The 18,901-nt window shown below is 49.1% G+C and overlaps 1 protein-coding gene and 1 long non-coding RNA gene across 7 annotated transcripts in view; one reads left to right on the top strand and one right to left on the bottom strand.

The window, feature by feature from the left end:
• Positions 1-6,424: 6,424 nt before the first annotated feature.
• LOC310745999 (uncharacterized protein) overlaps positions 6,425-18,901 on the bottom strand; it is a 29,456-nt gene continuing 16,979 nt past the window's right edge. For 2 of the 6 annotated variants that reach the window (XM_083579516.1, XM_083579521.1), the window contains 3 exons: positions 11,207-11,388; positions 6,811-10,290; positions 6,425-6,640 (listed from right to left, as the gene is read on the bottom strand). In XM_083579516.1, coding sequence (XP_083435642.1) covers positions 8,333-10,290; positions 11,207-11,388 — 2,140 coding nt within the window. In that variant the 3' untranslated portion in view covers positions 6,425-6,640; positions 6,811-8,332. Of the gene's footprint in view, positions 6,641-6,810; positions 10,291-11,206; positions 11,389-11,727; positions 11,827-15,221; positions 15,344-18,901 lie in introns of those variants that run through there. The other 4 variants (XM_083579520.1, XM_083579519.1, XM_083579517.1 and 1 more) reach the window with 4 other exon arrangements.
• Positions 11,524-13,085, top strand: LOC310746376. Its single transcript, XR_014540685.1, has 2 exons — positions 11,524-11,589; positions 11,749-13,085. It is a non-coding gene; the product is annotated as an uncharacterized lncRNA (long non-coding RNA).

Genomic DNA, 18,901 nt, shown 5'->3' with positions numbered 1-18,901 from the left:
CCATGTCTTCGTCTGTAAGCAGCCCGTTCCTAAGAGGCGAGTGCTGTCATATTGTCAAGGCATTTATTACAGGGTCCCGGGTCTGGATTCTTCCCCTTCTTCCCTCTCTCTCTCCGGCCAGGCGTCTCTTTTGCTCTGTGCGCCCCCTGGAGGCGGGGGAGGGGGCTCTGCTCCCAGAGCATCTTCCTGGCCTCCCCCCCCGAAGAATAATTCTGGGGGTGCAGCAGGAGCGCAGCAACAGCCCCCGCCTCCCCCTGCTGAGTCTCTCGGGCAGACCTGGGGGGGGGGCTGAGGAGGACCAGTCCGGCTTGCAACTCGCATCCCAAGCAGCACCGCCAACCGATTCTGGGGTTTTAGAAAAACATGAACTTGGGCGGGAGCCGCTGAGAAACGGAGATATGGCCGCTGACTCGCACGAGGGCGGGGGTGGCGGGTGTACACGGGACTGGCTTAAGTTCCCACGTGCGCGTTTCTGCGCGCATGCAGGGGTTGAAGTGCAGCGAAATCTCCGCTTCCTGTCCTCTTTAGGAATCCAGCTCAACTCCTTTTAACCCTTGCAAAGCCGAGGGCACCGAGCCTGCCTCTCCCTCTCCATGCGCGCAGATTTCCTGCTTCTTTTTTCTTTATAAGATATTTATTGAAGTTTTACAAAAACATAAGTTTACAGAAATACAACAAAAAATAAGAAAAAGAAATAAGAAAAATAAAAATACAAAATACAAAAAACAAATAAATACAAAAAAATTAAAAGCAAATCCGTTTTTGTAACTTTAAACTCATTTAACTTGTTTCCTTGACTCCCTCACACCTCCCCTTTTTGTATTCCCATTTAAATAATCAAATCAGCAAATCCTTACCCTCTTTCATTTATCTTAACTCTATATCTTAACATATTATAACTCTATATTTTCATCCATTTATCAAATCATTTTTGCATATTCTTATTAACTTTGTTGCTAATGCCACTTATTTCCAATCCAAACATCATTTTAACATTCATTAATTTTACAATATTTCTGAAGATAGTCTTTAAATTTCTTCCAGTCTTCCTCCACCAACTCTTCTCCCAGGTTCAGATTTCCTGCTTCTGCCCCTGCGCTCAAGGGGCTGCCCCCTTCCCTCCCTCTGTGCCAAGGACTCTGCCCCAAGGAGCCCACATCGAAGCAGACTAACAGCAAGGGAGACGGGGGTGGCCATGGGGGGTTACCTTGGCTCTCCCCCCAAAGAGAGGCTCCAGGATCCCAAGGAAAGGCTGGGATGGAGAAGAGGCGGAAGTCTGCGCAGTGGCAGGAGGTGTCTTGGGCTCAGAAATGGCTCCATCAAGACACGCCCCCCCGGGGAAAAACCTCCAGCTCAGCGAGTGGGGGGGGGAGGATGGAGGGGGCGGCTTCCCAGACAGGAGATTGCCCCCCCCGAAAATAATCTCTCCCCCCCCCAGCGGATTTTCCTGCTTCTGCAGCCGCTTTTCATCCCAGGAAAATAGAGGAAGAAGTGTCCCATGCAAGGAATGAAACGCCCACGCGATCCTTTGGGTGGGGGAGACTCAAGGGGGGCACATGTGGAAGCCCCCCCCCCGGTTAGGAGAAAAGAAATGTCCATGCCTGCCTGCATGGGAGAGTAGGACTTACTTCTGAGTAAGCATGCATCGGATGGGGCTGCATAGCAGTGCTTCCAAAAGTGATGGGATCAGTGTGCGGATCTTACAAAATTAATGCCGTGCTCTTATAAATGCACAGGGATAAGTGCATTCACACATACAAGGGTTCACAAACCCCTGCGTGTAACTGCAGGTGATGCAATAGGAACCCTTTTGCTGGGAGTTTCCTGAAGGGATCTGCTTCACTTGGAAAGCCAAGAAAGAAAAGTGTTTGTGGATTCTGAACATGGCTGTCAACCTTTCCCTTTTTTAAGGGAAATTCCCTTATTCCGAATAGGATTCCTCCCAAGAAAAGGGAAAAGTTGACAGTTACGATTCTGAAAGCGGAGGAATTCTGGAGGAAGAATTAGAAGGAGCTGGGAGATCCTGCACAGGTGGAATCTCATGAAGAAGAGCAAGTCAGAATTATTGGGGCTGGACTTGTGTTGTTTTCTTTGCGAAAAGAAAGACTCGGGTTTCTAAAATATGGCTTATAAATTTCTAACCTGGAATGTGATGGACTAAATTTGAAATCCGAAAGGCATAAGATAACACATGTATTAAGAAAGCAGGAATGAGATTTAATAAGCTTGCAGGAGACCCACGTAAAAAGGACCCATGGAAAATGGTTAATCAGTAAAGCTTGAGGCCAATAATTTATGCCTTCAGATAAATCGAAAAAAGACATTGCCAGGAACGAATAAAAGTCCTGGTGTTAGGATTATACGCAGCAAATGAAAAGAAATCGGACTTTTCAATGCTGTGAGGGATGCAGGCAGTGGTGAAGGGGTTGTTTATACAGCCTTTCTAGAGAGAGAGAGAAGCTTGAAAAGCGAGAGATATGAAGAGAAATGAGGGCGAATTAGAAGAAATCGCCCGATAAACGAGGGAGCCCAGGGATACTGCAGCCTCCTTGGCGCCTAAAACTGAGGCGAGGCTCAGATTTCGAAAGGCGGGAGGTTGGGAAAAGGCGGGAAAAGTCGTTTCCCTCAGAGTCGCTGAGGGGAGGAAGCAGCGGGGGGAGGGGCTCCTCCTCTCTTGTCCCTCAGAGACACGCAGAGACACAACGGGGACCCTCTTGTGAGGGGAGCAGAAAGGAGGGCTCTCAGACAAAGGGGCGGCAGGGGGGTCTCTCTCTTTCTCCCCCCTCACAACCCCATTGCGTTCCTCTCATGGTGGAAGGCGTTGGAGAAAAGAAGCGACCATGCCTGCCTTCAAAGACTGAGGTTCTGTTTCAACCTCTGCTTGCAAAAGGTTTCAACCGACACCCAAAAGAAGCGGGTCCCTTCGGGGAATGGTTGATCTTGACAACCTGAGTTGCTGGAGACACTACGGATGAGACAAAGCAGATGTTGGACATGACAAGTGGGAATACGCCCTCAGAGGCGCCTTTCCTTGCTGGTGTTACAACTAAGTGAAGAACGTGTCAGAAGTCGGTGGTTTGCCTTGAAAGAGGGACAGATTTACAGTTGAGGTGACTCAAGATAACAAGGAGAAATAGCAGGTGGTAGCTGAAGAATGAGTGCACATGCTCAAACACTTCATGAATATTATAGAACACACGTCTGTGGAAGAAATGGCTAATTTGAATGATCAAGTAATTTATGTAACAGGTGGGAGAACATATTAAGGAGCAAAAATGAAGAAGGCCTTGCGGGAAGCCTGTAAAGTGCAATTTCTTAACTAATAGGAATTGGAGGAAGGAGGGATATTTGGACGGTCTTAGGTTAAAAATTATCTGTGATGTGAACTGGAATGCACACTCCCTCTTTCCAGCATGAGCTGGGGGGGGGGGGGTCTTTGCCCGTGCAGTACTGTGACTTCTTCTTTCACAGAGACATCTGAATCCCTCTGGGAAAGAGCCCCTGGACAGTTTTTGTCTAACAGCCCCCCCCCAAAAGCCCCACAGGCAGGCATGGAAGCGCAGGAAGGTGGGGAGAGGGATGGGGAAGGTGGGGGTGCATGTTGATAAGGGGGGCAGCCCCTCACCATGGGACTCTCCCTCCTGACTCCCAACGCCAGTTCAAAGCAAGAGGGACACCTGCCATCCTTTCCCTGTGTTTCCAGCCAGAAAACCAGTTTATACTGGGCTCCCAGAACCATCTGACCCCATTTCCCACCCCAGAGCAGGGCTGGACCAATCAGAAGCCTCTGCATTGGACAGCTGGCCAATCTGCTTTCTTTGCCCACTTTCCTGAGGGTATTTTCCTCCTGAGTTTCCCTCTTGGCTGCTCCCCTTCCCAGCTTCTCCTTCATTTCTCCTTCATTCTCTTCCTGTTCCTCTTTCCCCCATTGTTTTGGGGGTCAGCTGGGTTCCCCCCACCCCATGGCCAGGCAGGCCCAGGAGGAGCCCACAGAGGCGGCAGGGCCAGGATATGGCATTTCCCGCCCTTTTCTGAAATAGGCAGGAACACCATGTTGTATCTTCTGGAGGCCCCAGCCGCTCCCAGAGATGCCATGGCTCCCCCGTGGGCCACATGGGTCCCACACTCTCTGGGTTTCTCCTCCTGGCTGAAGGAGGGTGGCACCTTTGGGTGCCAGCACTCACGGGGTCTCCTCAGCCGCCTTCCTGCCATGATGGCATTGCCTCCACAGGGCGGCCTCTTTCCTCGCCATGTTTGCCCAACAGAGGAGGCCTCTCCATTGGGAGAGGCCAGGCAAGCGGCCTCAAAAGAGGAAGCCATTTTGGAGAAGAAATGAGCTTGGCTATTGTCTGCTGAGGGTCTCCTGCCTTTTTTCCAAGGCTTCTTGGGGGCTGCAATGGCCAGAGGAAGAGACAGCCGTCCCCCAGCCTGAATCCCCTGCAGGGCCCTGGGGAGCAACCGGAGCCTGCATCAGTTTCCTTTTCTAAGGCCTTGGAGGAATCTTGGGATGTGGATGGAGGAACCCCAAATGGAGATCAGGCTCCTGACAAATGGGGAAAGGAACTTTATATGGCCTCTGTGAAAGAAAACTCTGGGTTGAGAGACTACTCAGCAGCCCAGCTCGTTGGGGTACAAGTCCCCCACTGGTCCATGCGGTCAGTAAAAGAAGGAAATTCCAGCCAAGTAATTTGGAGCAAAACAGCAGTCAGTAGACTTAGATCCTTTAGTGTTCTGCAACAGGTTCAAATAGCAGTATGAACTCTGAGCATGGGGCGACATTAACTTTTAAAACTTTCGCACCATATCCCAGAATATCCACCCTCCCTTCCCCACAGGTGGGCGGGGTTTGCAGCACCGAGCGGGGCTCACCTGGGTGGGTGCCACCTACCTGCTTGATCCAGCCGTTGACCTGCCCTTGGCCAGGGAGGACAATGGACGGCCGGCCGGGGGGTGGGCCTAAGGCCAAAAGAAAAGAGGATGACTCTGCTGCTCAAGCCTCTTTTGCTGTTCTTCCTTCCAGGATCAGGATCAATATCAGGAGCGTGTCCAGGCGGCTGGATTGAGGTAAGTAGCCGGCCTTCTTTGCTTTGCCTGGATGGGGGGCGGGGGAGAGATTTGGCCCCTCCGCCAGGCTAGGCCGCATTTTTGGCATGCTCGGTTGGGCACGTTGCGGCCTTTTCAGCCGCAGCGTGGGAGGGAGCTTGACTGCTCTGCCACTGGCTGCTGGCCTGAGCCCCAGCGGGGCTTCTAGTGCGGCCTGCTCGCCTTTTGCGGCGGTGGGGGAGGCATCGCTTATCGCCGGCCCGGGGCCCCTGCTGACCCGGGAGGACATCGCGGGCCCGGCTAGGCCGCAAACACGGCCTGATTGCCTTTTGCGGCGGGAGGGGGGATCATCAATACATTGCACAGAATCATCAATACATCATTGCTACATCGCTAAAATGTCAGAAAGGGGAGGGTTACACAAGATTAGCATAGGCAAATGTGTCAGGACAACACCCAAGTATAAGATTAGCATAGGCAAACATGTCTTAAGTACCCACCACCCAAAAGTACAACAGAATTTCCTTTGCATGTCTGGAGCCTGAGGCAAGTCCGGTGATGAGATCTGGCTTCCCTTGGAGAACAATGAGCCCAGCAATTGTCACCTCTGGGCATTTCCTGGGTTAGGAGGTGTGTATACATGTCTTCACACTTGGAGAGGTGGCGGGGGAAAGAGTCCTTTTTCCAAGGGCAATGGAATGGAGGAAACTGGCAAAGGAGGTAATTTTATATTTTTAAAGCTAAGTATCTTCCCTGAGCTGTCAAGTTGAAAGGATAAATTCAGGCAGAATATTTGTAACATTTAACAATTTTAATGATGTGCCCCCCCCCCGGTCATTTCCATCACACATCTTTCCAGAATAGTCTAGGAATTGCCTCCAAGGTCCAGGGACTGATCTGCCCTGGCTTCCTGCTCGGAGGTCCCTTCCGAAGGAGAAGGGGTCCCAGGTCTCCATGGAGGGGAAGCATCCCCGAGGCCTGCATTTGAGGCCGATGCTTTCGCCTTTCAGGCTCCGGCCACCTTCTCTGTGGTGTTTATGTGAGCTGTAGAGATGGGATCACATGCAGACATCCCCAAATTTCATAAGGATCCTGTGAAAAAGATGGGTTCTGCTTTGGAATAATGCCCCCCCTAACCACCTGTAAAATGAACTTCACAGTATGAAAAAATATGTTTTAAAATTTGTCGCTGATTCATTTTTTGAATGTTTTAAAGAGTTGTTCTTACCAAAAATGTTAGTGTTTCAGTCTCATTATAAATCATTTTCATATTTATTTATTTTTTTAATTCAGTCATGTGTATGTAGGAGAAATTCAAAAAGAGAATCCTAGACTGGAGGTTACCCGCAGAAAACCAAAAGAAAAGGAGGAAGTGTCCAAGTGGAAAGATAGGCCTTTATTGAATACAATTGTGCCTGCAAAGAACCACATCCCAAAAAGTGCTGCCACAGAAACTAGGAGCTAAAGATGCTCTTCTGGCAGAGGGGTAAAATGTCATGGCTAAAGTCTTGAGGACAGAAACCGGAAAATACTGGAAAATACATTCAAAGCAGTGTTACGGTTTCTGACCTGTATGAGTTCTTGGTTGGGAAGTGAGCTTTGAGCTTTGACTGAAGCTCTTCCCACATTCGAAGCACTGATAGGGTTTCTGACCTGTATGAGTTCTTGGATGGGAAGTGAGACTAGCCTTTCGATTGAACCTCTTCCCACATTCCAAACACTGATAGGGTTTCTTCCCGGTATGAATTCTTTGATGGGAAGTGAGACTGGAACTGTGACAAAAGCTCTTTCCACACTCATGGCATTGAAAAGATTTCTCCCCTGTATGAATTCTTTGATGGCTAGTGACCCACCCGGAAGCTTCATTTAGTCTCCATCTTCTCTGTGTTAATTGTTCCCTTTGACATATAACTAATACTGAATAGTGGTCTTAGATTGTTCTCAGTTGTATTTCCACTTTCCAACAAAAGAGCCAGTTCTTTTGTTGCCCACACCGCATCTCTTCTACTTGTTGAGTTTTAAGCATTATAATAAAATGTATATTCCTTGTCTAATGGATGTTTGTCTCCATAAGTCCACTAATTTGTTGTCATGTACAAAAAGGAATTAGGCATTTCCCCCTCCTTTTGTGTCCAATTTCTATATTATCCTGCCTAACCTAATGAAACGGCCCCATTTAGATCTTCCATTAACATTATATTCCCTATAAAGTTTATATCCCCTTTATAAAGTTCAGATGTCCTCTCATTGGGAGCATATATTCCCAAAATTATCCATCGCTGCCCTCTGACGAAGAAATGACCAGTCCATAATTTTAACGGTAGGTTTATTGTAGCTGTGAGAGAATAACAACAGGAAAATCCCCAAAAACCCAGAAGACAACAGTCAGAGATTGATGTGCATTATAATGAGTGAAATAAGTACTTGATCCCCTATCAACCAGCCAGATGTCAAATCTACCTGGTATCTTCACTGTATGTAATAAACTGAGATTAGAAGCACCTGGTGTAAGGGAGAAGTCTTACCTGTAATCCCAGGTCGTTACAGTACCTGTGCAAAAGACACCTGTTGACAGAAGCAATCAATCTTACCAGGGCATTGAAAATGGGTCGAGGATAGGTATTCCAGCATGAAAATGACCCAAAACACACGGCCAAGGCAACAAAGGAATGGCTCAAGAAGAAGCACATTAAGGTCCTGGAGTGGCCTAGCCAGTCTCCAGACCTTAATCCCATCAAAAATCTGTGAAGGGAGCTGAAGGTTCGAGTAGCTACACATCAGCCTTGAAATCTTACTGAGTTGGAGAGGATCTGCAAAGAGGAGTAGGACAAAATACCTCCTGAGATGTGTGCAAACCTGGTGGCCACCTACAAGAAATGTCTGACCTCTGTAATTGCCAACAAGTGTTTTGCCACCATGTACTAAGTCATCTTTTGCAAAGGGATCAAATACTTATTTCACTCATTATAATGCACAGCACATCAATCTCTGACTTTTGTCTTCTGGGTTTCTGGGGGTTTTCTTGTTGCTATTCTGTCTCTCACAGCTACAAATAAACATACCATTAAAATTAAGGATGGCTTATTTCTTTGTCAGAGGGCAAACAGGCAAATTTAGCAGGGGATCAAATACTCACCCCCCCTCACTGTAACTCCTGACCACTTTTGTCCTTTATTATGGTAATTTTTGCCCGAAATGTTCCTATCCTATCTCCAATTTTCTGGAACAGATCTTTGGTGTTTCCCATTCTATTGTTATATGATACAAATGTGATAAAAGGTATTTTTAGTTATTCTCCCCCGTCCCTTTCTCTTTCCCGTTCAACTGTGTTTGGTACGGGCTGTTTAATAATTTTTGCTTTATTACTTTTCTTTCTTGGTCTTCCCTCTGCATGAATTCTTTGATGGGAAGTGAGACCATCCTTCCGATTGAAACTCTTTCCACAGTCCAAGCACTGATAGGGTTTCTTCCCTGTATGAATTCTTTGATGGTGAGAGAGTGTTCCGCTTTGACTGAAGCTCTTTCCACATTCCAAGCACTGATATGGTTTCTCCCCTGTATGAATTCTTTGATGTGAAGTGAGACTGTGACTGAGACTGAAGCTTTTCCCACATTCCAGGCATTGAAAGGGTTTCTCCCCTGTATGAATTATTTGATGGGAAATGAGATGGTTCGTGTGACTGAAGCTCTTCCCACATTCCAGGCATGGATATGGTTTCTCCCCTGTATGAATTCTTTGATGTGAAGTGAGACTGTGACTGAGACTGAAGCTTTTCCCACATTCCAGGCATTGAAAGGGTTTCTCCCCTGTATGAATTCTTTGATGGGAAGTGAGATCACCTCTCTGACGAAAGCTCTTTCCACATTCCAAGCACTGATAGGGTTTCTGCCCTGTATGAATTCTTTGATGGGAAGTGAGATTGGAAATCTGAGAAAAGCTCTTTTCACACTCGTGGCATTGAAAAGGTTTCTCCCCTGTATGAATTCTTTGATGGGAAGTGAGACTATCCTTCCGATTGAACCTCATCCCACATTCCAAGCACTGATAGGGTTTCTGCCCTGTATGAATTCTTTGATGGGAAGTGAGACTGGAACTGTGAGAAAAGCTCTTTTCACACTCGTGGCATTGAAAAGGTTTCTCCCCTGTATGAATTCTAAGATGGGAAGTGAGAGTACTGCTAAGACTGAAGCTCTTTCCACATTTGAAGCACTGATAGGGTTTCTCCCCTGTATGAATTCTTTGATGGGAAGTGAGACTATGGCTGAGACTGAAGCTCTTTCCACATTCGAAGCACTGATAGGGTTTCTCCCCTGTATGAATTCTTTGATGGGAAGTGAGATGTGCACTTTGACTAAAGCTCTTTCCACATTCTAAGCACTGATAGGGTTTCTCCCCTGTATGAATTCTTTGATGGAATGTGAGACTCAGCCGGATACGAAAGCTCTTTCCACACTCATGGCATTGAAAAGGTTTCTCCCCTCTATGAATTCTTTGATGGCTTGTGAGCTTAATCTCCGTCCGGAAGCTCTTTCCACATTCCAAACACTGATATGTTTTCTCCCCTGTATGAATCCTTTGATGTGAAGTGAGACTACCCTTCTGGCTGAAGCTTTTTGCACATTCTGTGCAATTATAAGGTTTCTCTCCAGTATGAATTCTTTGATGGGAAGAGAGCATTGTCCCCTCCTTGAAGCTCTTTCCACATTCGAAGCACTGATAGGGTTTCTCCCCTGTATGAATTCTTTGATGAGAACTGAGATGGGAACTTTTTCTGAAGCTCTTTCCACATTCGATGCACTGATAGGGTTTCTCCCCCGTATGAATTCTTTGATGGGAAGTGAGATGATCCTTCCGATTGAAGCTCTTCCCACACTGCAAGCAATGATAGGGTTTCTCCCCTGTATGAATTCTTTGATGGGAAGTGAGATGGTGGCTGTAACTAAAGCTCTTTCCACATTCCATGCAGTTATAGGGTTTCTCTCCTGTATGAATTCTATGATGGGAAGCGAGACTGCCCTTTCGAGTGAAACTCTTTCCACATTCTCTGCACTGATACAATTTCTCCCTACTCTTTGTTCTTTCATGTGAAGTGAAGCTATCCCTCCTAACGAAGCTCTTTCTTTGATGGGAGGTGGACTGGGAGCTCTGACGGATGTACTCTCCACACTCTGAATATTTATATGACTTCTCTGCTATGTGGATTCTGTTCTGGTCCCCCTTGTTCTTCTCTTCCAATTCTTCACCATCTGCAATGAAAAGAGAAGCTAATTAGAGCCTCGGAAAGAAATGGCGCTCCAGAATATTGAACAAAGTCCCCCCCCCTCACTGTGAGACTTGAGAGTGCTCTGTTTCAGCCTCAAGCAGACATCCTTGGAGTCTAACTTAAGTCATTGTCGATGTGTGGCATCTTTGACCCCCCCCCCAGCATTTCTGCATGCCTGCGGGGCACCTGACTCCCTTGAAACCGGTGGGGCCACACTGCCAGCATACTGTGACAGGGGCGCAGATGACACAGAAGCATCAAATCCTGACCCCCTCCCCCAGCAATGCACTGCCATGTTAGTGTAAGTCATGCAAACTCTGCATTGCTGCCCTGGACCCAAACCTCACTCAGAGTGAAGGGGACATGGTTCACATCCATTATTGAACAAAGTTAATAAATGCTTGTGACAGAGGAAGAACTGGAGAGAGTTAGGTGTGAGGCCTTACTATAGTTTTCATTGCCTTTGTTTATTGGTATTAACTGACATATTGCTTGGCTTTAATCTGGGATAGATTTTGTTTGGCTCAATCCTGGAATCCACTCCATCTCCGAGGTCAGTCAAATGCAGACAGGAGCCAAAACAACAGACCTCACAGAAGTTATTTCAACTTCCCTAAAAGCTCTGAAGCCAATATTGAAGAAGGCCTGGGAGGTTCAGACAAGTCTGGTCCTTGTTTAAAAAGGCATGAGTAGATGGAGAACATTCACAGAGGAAAGAGTTGATATCCTTCCATTCAGGGTTCACAGTGGGGATGTTAGAATCCCAGACGCTGTTGGTCTCCCTCCAAACAGTGGAGGTTCAGGCAGGCAGGTGGAGGAGCCTGAAAAAGTGCTCCCCTTCTCCATCTCCATCCGCCTGTCTGCCTCCCCTCACCCCCAAGCTGAGCAAGCCCCAATACCTCTCGAGCTCCATCCATCCACGTCACCAGATCTCTCAGAGTTCCCTGACAGGGAACGCTCAGAGGTTGTGGGGAGGGATGCGGAAGACAACCTGACCAGGTCAACCGTCCATCTTCGCCCTTCCATCCTCACTAGCTTTGCAGGATCCGTCTCTTTCATCCTTCCTGATGAGTCGAGGAACCTGGGAGAGAGGAAGAAGCAAAGGGAACCTCAGAGGCCCTGCAGGGATTCTCCTGCCCTAGATATTCTCCTGCCCCTGGAGAAGCACAAATGGGGCAGCCCCTTCCCAACAGAAGCCCTTTTTCTAAACATCTCCAGTGGTTCCAATTTCACCTGGTTGCTCCTCACTCCACTTCCTAAGGCTGGCATGGTCTGCACAGTAGTGACCAGAGAGTAGATCCCATTGAACTCAGTGGGGCTTATGGACAGAACTTGGTGGCAAAACCAGTCACCACCCTGTCCCCAATCCTGAAAACTGCAACCCCAGAGCATGGGCAGAAAGTAGACAAGTAGCTATTACATGTGGGTGCCCCCATGCTAGGTGCTTTGAATGGAGAGCCCAGTTCACACTCTTTGAGCTCTCTCACTGCAAGCCAGGCAGATGTTGTGGCCCTATTTGCCTCTGTCAGGGGTTGCCTGGGGACCAAATCTGTATGTGGAAGCAGAGGAGCTGGTGATGCCACATTTCTGAAATATCATGAGACGAATACACCACTCCTCCTTGGATATTGTCTGTGTTTATACACAACCTTCGTAAGTCTCCAGTCTCAAAATGTGGCCCCCACCCTGGCATGGAAGCCATCAAAGTATAGATCTTCCACATGTCCTAAATCTTTGGTGTTCTTAAGAACACCAGGCATGTATACCCTTTATAAACTATAGAGGTGAGCTTTACACTCCTCTTGTGACAAGATTCCCAAAGGCTTAGGGTAGCTTGATAGAACTAGCCTCTTTTGAGACTGCACCAATTTCCATTTCTTGTTTATCAAAACCCACAGACGCTCTGCTAGATTTTCCCAGAAGGCTTTACAAGTACCTTTCAGGATGGTTAGAATTTTATTACAGTTAGCCAAAAAGAATTTTATGTGTTCCATGTCCTCTGTTAATAGTACAAGCCACCCAATGATTGATAATCCCTCCTCATATGTCCCATAAGGTTGGGAGAAGGAGTCTTTTATCCTTCTTTAGTATTTCCTGAGGATCGATCTGAAGTTTGCTTTCACATTAGTTCGTCTACTTGTTTAGTCTAAATAGGGGAGAGACATGTTTTGTTGCATCTGGGACAGAGGAAGTGGTCTGGTTGTGCTGCTGCAGATGCAGAAGGGCTTGTCTTCTCCCTGTGCTCCTCCCATGTGCAATTGTTCCCGTCTGGCTACAGCCTCTGTTAACAAATGTGACTTATCCCCCAATCTGAAGGGGGGTTCTTTGCATGCCCAGTTTTCCTTGACCCAAAGCCCCCTCCCCCAAAAGGAAGGCAGCATCTGGATCCAAAGGAGCAACAGAGCTGCAAACTTCCTGCGAACTCGCCCCTCCCTGGCCTGGCTTGGCCTCCACTCCCTGACTTGGGGGTCTTCACCCACCAGGCATGATCTGAACAGGGACCCCCATGCACCACCTGGCAGTGGCGTAGCAAGGTCAGGTGGTACCCGGTGCAGAAAATTTCCTGTCACACCCCTATATTGATATTTTCTTTTGGCCTGCAAAAATGTTTTGACTTTATTTCATATTTTCTTACAAAGGAATGTGGATTCTGGGCCTCTGATAACAAGTAGGCCACTGGGGACAGATACTTAAATCTACAGGATGGGTTGTGTTTTGGCTTCTGTAATTTTATTTATATTTATTGTTTATTTAATAAAGTTTATTTTTAAAAACCTGTTTACCAAAACCAAAAACAAAAAAAATCATAGCAGTAAAATCAAGAAAAATTAACAACCCTACTTTAAAACATACAAAAGCTAAACTATTAAAACAGATTAAAATTACTTCAGCTTCCCAATCATCTGAGTAAGCTATCCTAAACAAGAATGCTTTTAGCAGGTGCCTGAAAAGAGTCTAGCAAAGGCACTATTTATTGGGATTTCGCCATGCTCTGTATTATCTGAAAAGGAAAACATTTATTTAAAAAGCAGGACTGCACAGCAGCAATCTACTCGCCTGGGAGTCTCATCATGATCAGCAGGACTTATTCCTGAGCCGACGGTGCGTAAGATGGGCTAGAATCCTATGCACCCCCTGCATCCAACTTGTACCTTAAAATCTTCAGAAACCTGCGCCAGAGTTGTAGAGTAGGGAGGGACCCCTGAGGGTCATCTAGCCAACCCCCTGGGGCAATGCAGCAGTCTCAACTAGACCATCCCTGACTGATGGCCATCCAGCCTCTTCTTTGCGTGCCTTCTCCACGAGAGGTCTGGGTGGTGGCAACACAGAAACGAACCTTTTCTGCAGTGGCTCCCCATTCAGGGGAAGGTCTCCCAAGGGAGGCTCGCCTGGCACCTTCCTGACATCTTGAGGTGCCAGGCAAAAAGCCTTTTTCTATAACTGGGCCTTTGGCTGGTTAGCATTCTATGGCCTTTTAAATATGTTTGTGGGAGGAGAGGTCATTGCCTTTGTCTTTGTTTCATTATGCATTTGGTGTTCTAATTTTGCATTTTTATGTTGTGAATCGCCCTGTAATCTTTGGACGAAGGGCAGGATACAAACTTAATTGTAATAATAATAATTGCAGCAGTGAACAGCTACAGTCAATCAGGGGTGTCAACTTGAATAAAATATTAGGAGGGAGCAGGCATCGGGCATAGCCAGGATTTATGTTAAGGGGCAGAATCTCATTTAATTAAGGATTTAATTCTCCCCATCGGACGCCCATGGACCCAAGTAAGCCCCACCCTGCAAAACTGACCACAAGATGCAGCGTGCACACACCAATTGAATGGCAATGCCCATTAACGGGGTGGGGGCCTCAAATATTTCATGGGAAAACCAAAGGGACCTCGGTGCCCTGGGGTATGCCAATCTATGAGGAAGAGAAGCAGGCTTTGTTGCTTTCTCTCCCACCATCCCCCCTCCCCACTTTTTGGGCTGGGTTTCTACATCATTCTGGCAGGCAGAAATCCAGCAGGTAAGGAGGATTTCCTGTCAATATTGTTGCTGGAATGTTTGCAGTGACTGTGAGCTTCCATTGGATCATTGTAATGGATTGCATTACATTGCATTTGAATTATGGTGCAGAGTCTCATGGACTGCAAGAAGATCCAACCTCTCCATTCTGAAGGAAATCAGCCCTGAGTGCTCACTGGAAGGACAGATCCTGAAGCTGAGGCTCCAATACTTTGGGTCACCTCATGAGAAGAGAAGCCGCCCTGGAAAAGACCCTGATGTTGGGAAAGATGGGGGGCACAAGGAGAAGGGGACGACAGAGGACGAGATGGTGGGACAGTGTTCTTGAAGCTACCAGCATGAGTTTGACCAAACTGCGGGAGGCAGCGGAAGACAGGAGGGCCTGGCGTGCTCTGGTCCAGGGGGTCACGGAGAGGCGGACACGACTAAACAACAACAATGGATTGCTTTGAAGGGATTTCTGCACCAGGTCAAGGAATCTGTTGCCCCCCAATTACACCCCCCACACCTGTATTTTGCCCAACCAAAGGTGCAACTCTACCTGAAGCACAGGAACGAAGCAGCAAAAGGTACTTGATGACCTCCCGGCTAGGAGGGCGCGAGCCGGGGAGCGCCTCCCTCCACCCCGGGCGCCCCACCTTCCTTCCCCGGCTTGTTTTGGCCCTTCTCCCCCTTGTCCAGCCTCCTCCTCTCCGCTCCTCGAGCGACGCCTGCCTGCCATTTCTCCCCTTCGCTGCTGCGTCTCCTTTGCCTTCTGCCATGGCTCTCCGCTCTCTGACTTGGGGGTCTCCCCCACCGCGCATGAACTGAGCAGGGACCCCCATGCCCCCTCCCTGCCCCCTGGGACCCCCTTCTCCCCACGGCACCCTCAGGGGGAAGAGAGAGGAGACTCACCCAGGAAGCTTCGGCAAAGGGAGAGAAGAAAGCAGCCTCCTCTCGGCTTGCAGGAAGGGAACTTGGCCAGGGAGGACCTTCACTTCCTGTGCGCTCTAGGAATCCAGCTCGGCTCCTTTTAACCCTTGGGAAGCCGAGGGCACCGAGCCCGCCTCTCCATCCGCTTCTGCCCCTGCGCTCAAGGGGCTGCCCCCTTCCCTCCCTCTGTGCCAAGGACTCTGCCCCAAGGAGCCCACATCGAAGCAGACTAACAGCAAGGGAGACGAGGGTGGCCATGGGGGGGTTACCTTGGCTCTCCCCCCAAAGAGAGGCTCCAGGATCCCAAGGAAAGGCTGGGATGGAGAAGAGGCGAAAGTCTGCGCAGTGGCAGGAGGTGTCTTGGGCTCAGAAATGGCTCCATCAAGACACGCCCCCCCCGGGGAAAAACCGCCAGCTCAGCGAGTGGGGGGGAGGATGGAGGGGGCGGCTTCCCAGACAGGAGATCCCCCCTCTTTTCATCCCAGGAAAAGAGAGGAGGAAGTGTCCCATGCAAGGAATGAAACGCCCACGCGATCAAGGGGTGGCAGATGTGGAAGCCCCCCTCCCCAGTGTAAAATCCCCACAGGCAAGAAAGGGGCAGGCATGGGGAAGCCCAGGATGGGGGAGGGAGGGGGCGCTAGTTGCTCAGGGCAGCCCCTCCCTCTTGTGGCAAGGCCACCTGGAAGAGTGGCAGATGTGGAAGGCCCCCCCCCCAGTGTAAAATCCCCACAGGCAGGAAAGGGGAAGCCAGGGAGGGAGGGAGCACATGTTGCTCAGGGCGCAGCCCCTCACCAGGCGACTCTTCCTCCCGACTCCCGACGCCAGTTCAAAGCAAGAGGGACACCTGTCATCCTCTCCCTGTGTTTCCGGCCAGAAAACCACTTTATACTGGGCTCCCAGAACCATCTGACCCCATTTCCCACCCCAGAGTGGGGCTGGACCAATCAGAAGCCTCTCCATTGGACAGCTGGCCAATCCCCTTTCAGATTCCCCTGGGCCTGGTCTTCTCCTTCGCCTGGTTTCCTGAGGGAGTTTTCCCCCTGAGTTTCCCTCTTGGCTGCTCCCCCTCCCAGCTTCTCCTTCATTTCTCCTTCATTCTCTTCCTGTTCCTCTTTCCCCCCATTGTTTTGGGGGCCAGCTGGATTCTCCCCCCCCCCCCCATGGCCAGGCAGGCTCAGGAGGAGCCCACAGAGGCGGCAGGGCCAGGAGATGGCGTTTCCGGCCCTTTCCCAAAAAAGGCGGGAATGCCATGTTGTTTCTTCTGGAAGCCCCAGCCGCTCCCAGAGACGCCATGGCTTCCCTGTGGGCCTCACGAGTCCCACGCTCTCGGGTCTCTCCTCCCAGCTGAAGGAGGGCGGCACGTTCGGGTGCCAGCGCTCATGGGGCATCCTCAGCCGCCTTCCTGCCATGATGGCTTTCCCTCCGCAGGGCATCCTCTCTCCTCGCCATGTTGTCCCAACGGAAGAGGCCTCTCCATTGGGAGATGCCAGGCAAGCTGACTTGGGGGATCTGCCAGGTTCTCAGCCAGAACAGGAGGAGGGAAATCCCCTCTCTGTCTCTGAGGCCAAAGAAGATGAAGGGCTTTATCCCCTCAGAGGTGCATGGTTCCCTCAGGGGAGTTTGACCCCTGGACCAGCTTCCTTCATCACCCCAAGAGCCAGAACAAGCAGAAGGGCTCCACCTGCAGGCCTAGGGGAAAGAGGGGCTCTTCCCCAGACAAGGCTGGAGACTCCCCTTCTGGCCCCTCGGGGTCCCAGGAGCCCTTTCTGGATGGCCCTCACTTGCCCCCCCAGATGGGCCAAGACATCTGTTCCTCCCCCTCAGGCAGCAGTTGCCCCACTCCGGAATCCCTACGGGTCTCAGAGGGCCACTGGAACCCAGTGGGGGCACTCTGGGGAACTGGTTGAACTGGGCTCCTCCTGGTCTAGCCCAAACAAGAAAGGGAGCTCTCAGAAGAGGAAGCCATTGTGGAGAGAACCGAGCTTGGCTGTTCTCTGCTGAAGGTCTCCTGCCATTCTTCCACGGCTTCCTGGGGGCTGCAATGGCCAGAGGAAGAGACAGGCCCCCCCAGCCTGAATCCCCTGCAGAGCCCTTGGGAGCAACCAGAGCTCTTCCTCTTGCCATGGCTAAACCTGCCTTAGTTTCCTTCCCCGAGGCCTTGGAGGTGTAGGGATGATCGCGGGGTCCTGAAGGCGCACACTCCCCACCCACAGGCAGCCACAGTCTGCCTGCACACGTGACCTTGGGGTGCGGGGCACACCCCCCCCCCCACAGACAAGCCACAGCTGTCTGAATATCGTACCCTCTGTCTAACCTTTTGCGGTCTCAGTAGTCTGCAGTGTCCTGTCTGTAACCTTTGTCTCGGAGACCTTTTGTCTCCTTCGTCTTACACTGTGCAAAGGGAAAATGATGCAGCGGAAACAGGTGCCAAAATAACTTCGTACCACCCTACTATCTCGGGACTGGAAGATGTGTAAAGGTCACAGTCCAAAATGTATCTGCCTGGGTTTGCATATTTGTGTCAATAAAAGGAGGCTCCACAGGGCTGGCTGGCAGCTTGCATGCAGCTCACCTGTGTGCAGCTCACCTGCATTATCAACTCCTGCCTCATGTCCATCACTTCAGGAGGAACCTTGTGGTGCGGAAGGGGGAACCCCAAATGGCAAACGGGGAAAGGAAAATTATACAGCATCTTTCCAGATGAGTCAACGAATCGCCTCCAAGGTCCAGGGACTGATCCGCCCTGGCTTCCTCCTTGGAGGTCACTTCCGAAGGAGAAGGGGTCCCAGGTCTCCATGGGGGGGGGGGGAGAGAAGCGTCCCTGAGTCCTGCGTTCGAGGCTGATACTTTCGCCTTTCAGGCTTCGGCCACCTTTTTCGTGGTGTTTATGTGAGCTGTAGAGATGGGATCGCATGCAGACATTCCCTAGTTTAATAAGGATCCTGTGAAAAAGATGGGCTCTGCTTTGGAATAATGCCCCCCCCCAACAAACTGTAAAATGAACTTAACAGTATGAAAAAAATTATGTTTTAAAATTTATCGCTGATTCATTTTTTGAATGTTTTAAGAGTTGTTTCTATTAATAATTTTAGTATTTCAGTCTCATTATAAATCACTTTCAAATTTATTTTTTCCATTCAGTCATGTGTATGTAGCAGAATTCAAAAAGCGGTTCCTAGACTGGAGGTTACCCACAGAAACCCAAAAGAAAAGGAGGAAGTGTCCAAGTGGAAAGATAGGCTTTTATTGAAATACAAATGTTCCTGCAGAGAACCACATCCCAAAAAGTGTTGCCACAGAAACTCGGGAGCTAAAGATGCTCTTCTGGCAGAGGGGTAAAATGTCATGGCTCAAGTCTTGAGGGCAGAAACCGGAAAATACTGGAAAATACTGGTTCCTTCCGGAAGGTTCTTTTCTGCTGAGGCAGCTGGATATATTATATTTGCCTTTTGTTGTCTCAAGGTCATCTTGCTGAATTGAAGCGAAAAAGCTGGATATTAAATAATAATAATAAATTTTATTTATATCCCGCCCTCCCCAGCTGAAGCCAGGCTTAAGGTGGCTAACATCAATAAAATAGTACAACATTCTAAAATCATTTCATTATAAAATTAATTCAAATCAAATTGATGGCAACCATTAGGCTAAAGTTCTGTGAAGAT

This window comes from Podarcis filfolensis (assembly GCF_964270895.1).
Source record: "Podarcis filfolensis genome assembly, chromosome: 12".
In the NCBI taxonomy this organism is placed as follows: domain Eukaryota; kingdom Metazoa; phylum Chordata; class Lepidosauria; order Squamata; family Lacertidae; genus Podarcis; species Podarcis filfolensis.
The sequence above is the reverse complement of the archived record's forward strand: the minus strand, read 5'-3'. Positions and strand labels throughout refer to the sequence as shown.